We start from the raw sequence: 10,271 nt of genomic DNA, 5'->3' as shown, positions 1-10,271 counted from the left end.
GTGAATCAATGCATGCCAGTTTTCGACTCTACAGTACTTCAGTTGTACTCTCTTGAATTTTCTTTGGCATGAAGTATCACAATATATTTAAAGACAGAAAACATACCATAACTGAAATTATGATTTCTCAGAAATGATATTTTTAAGGGAAATAAATCTTTTAATTGGTGCTACTGTTAATTATACTTGGCTACCAAAACCTAAATAAGCCAATGCAAAATTTATGTTAATAATTTTCATATTGGCATTAACAAAGAAGGTGATTTTTTTAAAGTCTTGTTTGTACGTTGCTCCCTAAAAGGCACACTGTCAATCTTTCATTTGAAACAATCTCACGTTGCTGTGAGAAGCATGTCCTTTGCATAGCTGCCAAGTTTATTCCCATTGGATAGGCTCCCAAAGCAATATCTCATCTTCAAGTGGAGCTTCCTTGGCCAGGAAGAGTAACTCAAAAATTTAGAAATACTAAACAAAGCACTAGAGTAAGTAACTAAATACACCTCTAGAATCAGTGTATTGTTTGTGACGTATTATTGCGCAAAACAGGATGAAGTTAGTCCCTATGGATGAGAAAACCAATAGTCAGTTCCATGGCTGCTCCTAGCAGCAGTCAGTAGAGCCTGGGCAAGGTTATTGAAGTACTCTGAGCAAAGCACTTGCAACCTCTGTGGAAATTCTGATTGAAACTACTCTAGATCTTGCTGCATTTTTTCTACTTTTTAAATTCTGTTAGTCTGATCCTAATAGATGGAGAACCCTTCAGCTCCCACTGCTATTGGTACAAACTGCCATGCTCAGCTCTTACAAGCGAGAGTACAAATTATCTGAAACCTCAGCTAAGTGACATAGAACAACATATGCCCACAAATAGTTTGTTTCAGAAGGAAGTTTTCAGCAGATGAAATATCTTGGGCATGGATTTGAAAAAATGTGTAGGTTGTTACATAAAAAGAGGTGCTACTTAGTTGAATTTGCAGGCACTATCAAACTTTAGAGGAATGAATTCAAGCACTATAAAAGTCTAGTACTGCAAATAAAAAATCTTGTTTAAAGATTTATAATAAATTTAAGTATACTACTACAGGTTCCGGTTTTTGTTTCTGACAGAGTTTAATCTTAGTATTCTCACACAGCATTGCTAAGTTCCTGTAACACATACAATGCTTTTTTTGTGGATAGTATGGAAAAGACTTAAGGTCCAAGGACTCAACTCTGTTTAGCGTGGTCAACCTCTGTGCTTGTGCATAAATCTCCATAGAAATCAGCAAGTATCAAAGAGACAGTGATCTGCGTTGGCAGAACAATTTGCATAGCGGTGAGATGTACAGAAGACTAGGAAAAAAAGACTACGTTCAAAGAAAACTTGCTAACTGCTCATTAATATCCTAAAAATTGAAAATAAATATATTTGTTGAAGATGGAGTTTTGTTTATGGAAGGATTATCTGGATTGACAGACTCTAAATTTAACTTACTCCTGACTTTAGTGACATTGCTAGATGTCTCACAACTTAAATGTTGACAGAAATTTACCCTTGGAATAAAGCCATCTGTAAGAGGGTATCTTGTTATTCAAACTGGCCACTCAAAAGCAGATAATAGGGATACGCCATATTGCTACCCTTTGTGCTGCTACCTACAGAAACAAGCAAATTTTCACAATATTTGCTTGCTGAAATACCAGCACTTAGAGACACTTTCTAAATAGGATTTACCAGTAGCTGTACAACAGAATCGAAGACTGTGACTATTAGGAGGGCTTTTAATAGATATTCCTCATTTTTACTCCTTTCAAATAAAAGGGGTAGAAGTGCATATTTGTTTATTTCTGTAACTAACATGTCTAAAATCAGGTGAATTCACTGTTTAGAGATCTAAAGGAAATTACTATGAACTACTTAAGGTCAAAAAGTGTTGTTCAGCCAATTTGCAAAGACGTTCATTTGTCCTGAAAGACAGTCAGCAGTGGTAGAAACTTGATGGTTCCTTCACCATTCTTACAGCTGGACTTTTTCCTGACGCAGAGGAGCCAACTTGGCTCCTCCTGTTTATATAATTCATTGCAGTGGCGGTTTCTCTCATTGCCTGTATTGACTTGCTTTGGACTACAGGTAAATGTGTTACATGCCAGGAGAGCCACTCTAAATTCAACTTATTTCAGTGCAGAAAGGAATCATGACCAAAGACATGGTGTTTGATTCTGGTATTCTCCAGCCTTGACAAGAAACATCTGCTGCCACAGACTAAAGCAAACGCAAATACAACATGTCTGCAAAGGCACACTGGAGAAAAGCAAAGCACATACTAAACAAATCTCACAGTAGTTTGTATGTAGTATTTACTGGGATACAAATAAACTTCATCCAAGGCTGAAAAATTATAAAGTTGGCATGAGAAGAGGCCAATGCACACACGACATGTCCACAACTTTCAGGCATGACATGATAAGGTCTTCTGTGGCTTGCAGAAAGGAATATCGTATGCGTTATGAGTGAACGCAGTATGAATAAAATGTGAAAGATTGTTTTGTCCTGTCTTTCCTTTTTCTGTCTGTTTGCTTATGGCTACAGCCTCTTTCCTTTCTTGTCCAAATTCCTTTTGCTTCTTTGGGAGAAATCAGTTAGATAATGCCAGCCCCATAGCCATCTGACAACTAGGATGGATGACGTTTAAGACTAACAAAGCATAGACCAAATACCATGAGAACATTTTGCCTTATTTTCTAAAAAGATTTTAATATGTATGACAGCAATGATAAGAATATTGCCTAAGAACTGGGACAGGGCACAACAGTATCTGAGATGTAAGTAAAACCTATCCTGCTTGCTTTGCCGAGACTGAGGGAGAGGAAAGGGAACCGACAGTGGAACTGACAAACTCCACCGGACTGAGCACAATTTAGAAAGAATAAGCACAGCTAATTGCAAGTTAGTAGTAGCTAGTAGCCAGTTTCCAGTGGTTCTGTAAATTCAGGGATAGCAGTGTATGAGAATTAACCAAAGGACAGCTGTACCAGCTCATCTAACCCACTATCCTGTTTACAATAGCAGTCAAAAGCAGTTGCTCTGTGGAAGAATATGGCAAGCATACAGCAATACTTTTACCTGACTTTTAACTGTAGGAGGTTTATGACTCGGGGATTTCCTGAGATACAGGACATTTCTGTGAGCAAATATCAGGTCTCTCTCATGAGCTGGTCCAGTATCCCACATAACACTCCAACTTTTCGTGTCCACAACAGCCTGTGGCAAGAAATTCCAGTGTCTAACTACAAGTTATCTGAGGAACCACTTGTGATTTTATAGACTTTCATCTTACCTCATCTGCCTCAATTTTTTTCTGGTTTGGAGATTCCACACAGCATAGACATTTGCACAAAGCTGTTCCAGACCTTTTATCATTTCTCTTTCCCTTTTCAGGCTCCTGTGTATCCTCTTTGAGATGAGTGACACCTGGACTGTACAGAGTATTCAACGTGCAGGTATGCACCACTGAATAATGTAAGAACTGGAAGAAGTTGGGAACTGGGGTTATGCTGAGTTACCCTGAAAGGGGAGTGATGAGGAGGAAGAGAGTTACTAATGGTCCCCTGGACCAGCTTTGGAATCAGTTCAGCTAATACATTATTTAGACTTTGATGTAAAAGTACAATACAATCTTATGACATTTGCAGATGATACAAATTCTAAGGAATTGTCAATACCACGCAAAATGGAATTTACAGGAATTTACAGATTAAAGTCTTTTTGGACTGCACTGACAGAAATGTGGAAAATTTAACAGTACAAAATGCAAAAAGTATGACTTTAGATAGAAGAATACATATTACAAGCTACTGGACACAACCGAAGACTAGAGAGATGTATCCACTGATCACACGATGATTATGAAGTAGTATTGTGACATGGCTGGAAAAGGCTGGTCAGCTGTAGGATACAGCAGATTCAAATGTTTTCAGTTGTCGGAGAATTAATATCATTGTCCAGGGCCCTGAACAGTGTCATGTCAAATACTGTTCAAGCTCTGATCACTTTTATGTTCAAGAATGATTAATTTAAACTGGCAGGTCTTATGAAAGATTTAAGAATGCGGCCTGCATATTAAAGTTTGAAAGGAGATGGAATCCACAAAACGAGGGAAGGTTATTAAAAAGGGTGAATTAAGTTGACAATAAATATTGTTACAACATATATGGATATAAATTGGGTATGACTAAATTTATAGGATATCCTGAGAGAATGTTTTTGACTATGAGAGGAAAGAGTCTGTAGATAACTTTCCCTTTTCCCCACAGTGGGGAAAAGGAACTTAAATTGTTTCAAGATGGAATGTCTTAAGTTTATGGAAGGGAGGGCTAAAAAGGACACAAAGGATATGGTTAAGGCAGAACGGCTCCCATGGGAGAAGAAGTATTTATGAGAAATATCTGGGGTGTCAGAGCACAGAAAATACCCTGGTGGTAAGAACAGGAAAGAGAAAGATTCCAAACTTCAAGTGAGACAAGGTGAGAGGCTTGGGTGGAAGGATTTCAGATATTATGGTTTCTTCAGAAGATAACGGAGACATGCAAAAACAGAGGAACACTACATCTCCTCTTGAGGAAGCCGCAGGCATATGAAGGAAGGATTTGGGTCATCAAGGCCCCTGCTATAGATAAAGGTGTGAGAAGGAAACATCTAGGGCATCACATCCCCTCTTGGGTAGCATGTGGGTGTGAGAGGAGGGAAGCAGCCCAGACTGCAGGGCGATCAGGCAGAGGAAGCTGCTGGGCTGTGCCTGCAATCGGTGCGTTGCCCCTTTAATTGTGTCCCCAGCCCTCGGGCGTCTCTGTCCAACGCCCACGTCAGCAAATACCTTTTGTTTCTCTCACGTTCGGGCTTCCAGGGTTTGGGGCTGCGGGACCAACACATTGCCTTAAACCGCAAAGAGCCCCGACGCGGGGGCCGGGGATCCCGCATCCACCGCCTGCTCCTCTCGGCGAAGCGGCAGCGGCGGCGGCAGCAGCCACCCGCAGAACCCAGCCGGTAAGTGGCGGCTCTCGCACGCCGGCAGGCCAGACAGGGCGTTGGGATTTGGGGGCGGAAAGGGCCCCAGAGCGAGCCTGCTGCGAGGGGCGGCGAGGGACGTCCCTCGGCTCCGCAGTCCCCGCTGGGCGGCCGGCGCGCTCCCCGCCGCCGCTCGGAGCCGCTCGTTACCCGGGCTGCACAGCGCTGGGAGAGACCTAAGCGGGCGCCATTTGCAGCCCCGGGCGCGGCTGCGAGGAGCCAGGCACGGCAACAAAGGGCTGCGCGGGAGCGGGAGCTGGGCAGCGGGTGTGGGGCGAGAGGGGCCGCGGCAGGGGGCGGGCAGGGCGCTGCCGGCGCGGCGGAGGCGGCGGGCAGCGGCGGCAGGAGCTGCTGGGGCCACGCCGGGCGCCAGGCGCCGGGCTGCCGCCGCGCGGCGGAGCCCCCGCGGGGCCGGGGGAGCGGGAACCGCGGCTCCGGCAACGCGAGCGGCTCCGCGGTCGCTCCGGCTGCGGCCCCGGCGCGCCTGGCGCGGTGTCCCGGTGGGCGCGCGCAGCCGCCCGGAGCCCTGGCGGGCGCTGACGCTGCGCTCCCCGCGGCAAGCGGCGGCGGCGGCAGCAGGACCGGGGGCGGCAGCCCGCGCAGCCAGGCGGTGCCGAGGCGCCTTGGCGGGCGGGCCTTGCGCCGCCGGGCGTCCCGGGCTCCCGAGGGTCGAGCGACCAATTCGGCCGGGCGGGCGGGTGAGTGACGGCGACCGCTACCAATGCTGGGGGAGCCCGGGCCGGGAGGGCTGCGGCTGCTGAGGGCTCCGCCGCTGACTACCCATTTCTGGTCCCTTCGGAGGCGAGGATATGAGCCCAGCCGGACCAGGGCGATGTGATAACGTCAACTCAAGGCATGGACACACTCTTCAACCGAGACACTCGCAACTGCTGAAGGGCTCGTCGTCTTGTTGCTGACTGTCTGAAGGTTGTACAGCTTCCAGCGAGTTGCACACATCCTTAGGAAGTAGATGCTCCTAGCTGTAGCACACGCATCTCTGCCAAATAACGTGTATGGGTTTATGTGGCTTTTTCTATTTTTGCAGTCTTTTCTTTTCAAAATAGAATGTATGGTTATGCATATTGTTATTTAAAAACATATATTTTAAGAAGGATTATTTTAAAAGATATCTGTAAAACTGGTGCAGTATCTTTGGCTGAGTTGTAGGATGCTGAACTCAAGACTTTAATTATGTTTTTATTTTAGAGCAACACTTCATTTCACCTTTTCTGGAATGGAGATTTCTTCCCACCAGTTTCACCTCCTGCAACAACTAAATGAGCAGCGCAGGCAGGACTTATTCTGTGACTGCAATATCTTGGTTGAGGGAAAGGTCTTCAAAGCACATCGAAATGTGCTGTTTGCCAGCAGTGGCTATTTCAAAATGCTCCTTTCACAGAGTTCAAAGGAGACTAGTCAGCCAACAACAGCTACTTTCCAGGCATTTTCTCCTGATACGTTTACAGTTATTCTAGATTTTGTGTATTCAGGCAAACTGTCCCTTACTGGTCAGAACGTCATTGAAGTCATGTCAGCGGCTAGCTATCTTCAGATGACCGATGTTATCAGCGTGTGTAAGACATTCATTAAGTCATCTCTGGACATCAGTGAGAAGGAAAAGGACCGCTACTTCAGTCTTTCGGACAAAGATGTAAATTCAAATGGCGTGGACCGCTCCTGCTTATATGGTGCTGGCTGGAGGGCAGAAAGCAGCCCCCCACATTCTCACTTAAATCCGGATCAAGGGACATGTATGATGGGTGGAAGTGCTTGGAGCAATTTCAACTACTATCCAACTTCTCAAAGAAATGCACAGCAACAGCTGTCCAAGCATGACCAAAGGCAGGATTCCATTAAAAAAACCAGGCACCTAGGACTGCAGCAATCTTCTGACATTCCTCACTATAAATCAAGCAAACTTGAGGACAGGGCTTCTGAGCCTGCTGGCCACGTTACTCAATCTGAGGAGCAAGTTCAGATTGAAACAGAAGTTGAATCTCCTCACGTGGGATACCAGTACGGTCAAGGGTCTGATGTGATACCAAGGAGTTTAGCTGTATCACAGCAAGAGCATGAATCACCTCGTTCTTCTGGCAAATCCAAGTCTTCAAAAGCAGACGAGCAGTATACGAGCATGCCCTCGATTCTAGGTGTCATGGGAAGCTGGGCTGAAGGTAAGAGTTGGTTTTAATGCTCTAAGTATAAGTACATAATCATCTGTTAATCGTCTGTTCTGTCAGTAAGAAAATATACATTGCTAAGAAAGTGTATATTGACAAAAGTTGGTCTGTATTGCCCAGAAATGTAACTTTGGAAAGTTTAACTCTTATTTTTTAATAATTATGAATGACAGAAATGTCTGTCTTAAATTTGTCTTGATAGCTGTATTAGTTTATTAAAACTAGCCTTTCAGAATGCATAACCTTTAGCGTCTCCACAGCTTGATCCTGCAAATATAAGTCATTAGTTTTTTTGGATTTTTAAAATCCATTTTAAAATAGCTAATGGACCGCTCCATTTTTTTTATTGCGCTCCTGTGTAATTAACAGGAAAATACAAGATCTTTGTATTTGAAAAGACCTATAATAATATTTTTTAAAAATAAAAATGGCTTGCCATTTTGCTCGTGTTGCTTTTCATAACTAGAATAACCTTTTCCTAGAATATTACATGACTAGACTTGTTATGACTTATAAAGTTTGTCTTAAATTATTTTCTCACAGATGATCTGCCCAGGATGAGGTTCAAGTGCCCATTCTGTACACATGTGGTGAAAAGAAAAGCAGACTTAAAGCGTCACCTTCGCTGTCATACAGGAGAGCGCCCTTACCCTTGTGAGGCATGTGGAAAAAGATTTAGCAGGCTAGATCACCTAAGTAGCCATTTTCGAACAGTATGTATTTTTAGTAACTGCATGATTTGTTTAATGTGTAAATCTAACTGTGTTAGTACAATTAAAGGAGACTAGTCAGCCAACAACAGCTACTTTCCAGGCATTTTCTCCTGATACGTTTACAGTTATTCTAGATCTGGTTGATATACTGGCTACCTTAAGAGGTAATACAAAATTAATCCAGTTTTGTTTAAACCAATGATGTGAAGCATAATTCATATGAAAATTCTTTGTTAATTGATGGCTCAGAAAGGTACTGCGCTCTGAGTCCTGTAATAGAGCCTAAGTTGACAATTATAGAGCCTGTGTTTGCTGCGTTTTTAACATTTGGATGATCGTCTGTCAAAATGAGGTAACACTACCATTTGACACAACTCTAGCCTCACTTTTTGTTATCTTAAAAAACACTTTTTCCCTGTGGATAAAATATCAAATTTATTCATTTCAATTTTCCCAGATTCATCAGGCTTGTAAGCCTATCTGCAGAAAGTGTAAACGCCACGTGACTGAGCTAACAGGACAAGTGGTCCAAGAGGGGACAAGACGTTACAGACTCTGTAATGAGTGTTTGGCTGAAGCTGGCATAGACAGTATTCGCATTGACTTGGAGGCTGAAGCACCCCTTGAATTTCCACAAGAAGGGGATAAGGATTCCAGGTGGCACTATGGGGAAGACAACAGATCTGATGTGGAGATTGTGGAGGATGGGTCAACCGACTTGGTCATTCAGCAGGTTGACGACAGTGAGGATGAAGCAGATGAAAAGGAAGTAAAACCAAATATTAGGTAGTTGTGAGATAAGAATTAGTAAATTATCCCTTTTACATTGAATTCCTGTGTCTTGACCATAAGCCCTCCGCCAGCCTGTTCTTATCATACAAAGACATATTGGTTTCTCTTGAACAGGTCCAAACTTGCATGCATTTATGGACATGCCATTGGTGCCATTTTGAATTTTGTTATCAAAATACTCGTATTTTGCGCCATTAGGAATAATCCATCCCTAAATGGAATAATGGACGAACAAGGAAACTGAAGTACTACACGGATAACTTTTTATAGTCGACAATGGGTCCCTTCTAAAAACCTCTTTCAATGGGGTAGAGTCTAAATACTTTAAAAAAAGTCACAAAGCATTGTAAATTACCCACTTCTTAAACTTCTAGAGATGTGGGTTTTATATGCAGTATCACCTGGTGATTAAGAAAGTATAAATACCACCACCACCACCACTGTAGAATATAGAGAAAATCTCTTTTCAGCACTCAGAAGTGAAGATAATCTTCCATGAAATTTCATGAACTCTTCATATTATGATTTGAAAAGCCAGGCAGAGAATTAAGAAAGAACACATAAAAATGTTTTGGCATATACATCTGGAAAAGCACTTTCTTTTAAAAAATTATTCTAATAAGGAGAATCTTTAGCAGATCATTCATTTAAGAAATATTTCTTTACAAGAAAATAAAACACATGCATACTACTCCTAGTCAACGCATCAGAGATAAAGTGATTGCTAATATGGATCATTAGTTCATACCAGTAGATGTTTTATTCACTCTGAAAACTGGGAACTCAAGTTGGGGTGTGTTTTAGTAACCATGGTAAAAATACTTAAAAAAAAAAAAAAACAAAACAAACCTCAGAAGTGCTGATGTGATGTGACTGGTAGCCCTGCATCCACAGCATTACCTGTGGCAGTGCCAGCTTTTCAATGCCAACGTGAAGGAAACAATCTTTACAAAGCTGCTTTGGCCTTTGTATTCTTTCCTTGTCCCCTATTCTAATTGCCAGTAGTGTTGGCAGAGCCAGCTAACTTGTACACTATATATACTATATCATTAGAAATGGAACTGAAGAGATTTGCATCTGAAGCCATTGGCTTATTCTTGTTTGTATTGACCTGTACTCAATTTAAAATGATGAGTTTTAAGATGCAGTCATTATCAATTTATATATTCGCAGAGTCATTCAGTCACCAAGAAATTTTTAACCTTTTTCAGTTTGTACTACACACCAGTGAACAATACGTACTGAAAGCCCTAGACATTGTATTTGCATTACTTTACCTACAATTAGACTACAAGAGATGACTAATGGCGAAGAAAGTTTACTTTTAAAACAAAATGAGTCACTTGGTTTTCTAACTTAGCGAGTTTACCTTAACCAGCACTGTAAACACAAAAAGACCAGAAGTATGCTGCTGGGGTGCTTTTACTCTGTATTTTCTTGGACAGAAATGAGTATTACTAAAGGCTTCATCCTCTGATCACTAAAGTCAATGGGTAAAGGCTTAGAAAACTTTTTTTTTTTTTACTACTGCGTAAGCATGTT

At 42.4% G+C, this 10,271-nt stretch overlaps 1 protein-coding gene across 8 annotated transcripts; it reads left to right on the top strand.

Annotated features, from left to right (window-relative positions):
• Positions 1-4,794: 4,794 nt before the first annotated feature.
• Positions 4,795-9,577, top strand: LOC104148056 (zinc finger and BTB domain-containing protein 8A). Of its 8 annotated transcripts, none has more exons than XM_068917112.1 (5): positions 4,795-5,023; positions 5,846-6,055; positions 6,251-7,218; positions 7,768-7,937; positions 8,395-9,577. In XM_068917112.1, exons 2-5 carry the CDS (start codon positions 6,015-6,017, stop codon positions 8,725-8,727), a joined length of 1,512 nt encoding a protein of 503 aa, XP_068773213.1. In that variant the 5' UTR covers positions 4,795-5,023; positions 5,846-6,014; the 3' UTR covers positions 8,728-9,577. The 8 variants fall into 8 exon arrangements, with proteins under 8 accessions (XP_068773213.1, XP_068773216.1, XP_068773219.1 ...); XM_068917115.1 differs by having other exon boundaries at positions 4,874-5,023; positions 5,846-5,971; XM_068917114.1 differs by lacking the exon at positions 4,795-5,023 and adding an exon at positions 5,086-5,267 and having other exon boundaries at positions 7,768-7,883.
• Positions 9,578-10,271: the final 694 nt, after the last annotated feature.

Source organism: Struthio camelus, chromosome 23, assembly GCF_040807025.1.
Source record: "Struthio camelus isolate bStrCam1 chromosome 23, bStrCam1.hap1, whole genome shotgun sequence".
In the NCBI taxonomy this organism is placed as follows: domain Eukaryota; kingdom Metazoa; phylum Chordata; class Aves; order Struthioniformes; family Struthionidae; genus Struthio; species Struthio camelus.
Note: the sequence above shows the minus strand (reverse complement) of the source record. Positions and strands in the feature narration are given on the sequence as shown.

What these genes read in the sequence shown, in the direction of transcription:
- LOC104148056 (XM_068917112.1), top strand. Translation starts at nt 6,015, where the DNA reads ATGCTCCTAGCTGTAGCACACGCATCTCTGCCAAATAACGT. An exon ending in GCATCTCTGCCAAATAACGT is followed by an intron (nt 6,056 to 6,250) that starts GTATGGGTTTAT and finishes TTTTTATTTTAG; the next exon opens with AGCAACACTTCATTTCACCT. An exon ending in TAAGTAGCCATTTTCGAACA is followed by an intron (nt 7,938 to 8,394) that starts GTATGTATTTTT and finishes CAATTTTCCCAG; the next exon opens with ATTCATCAGGCTTGTAAGCC.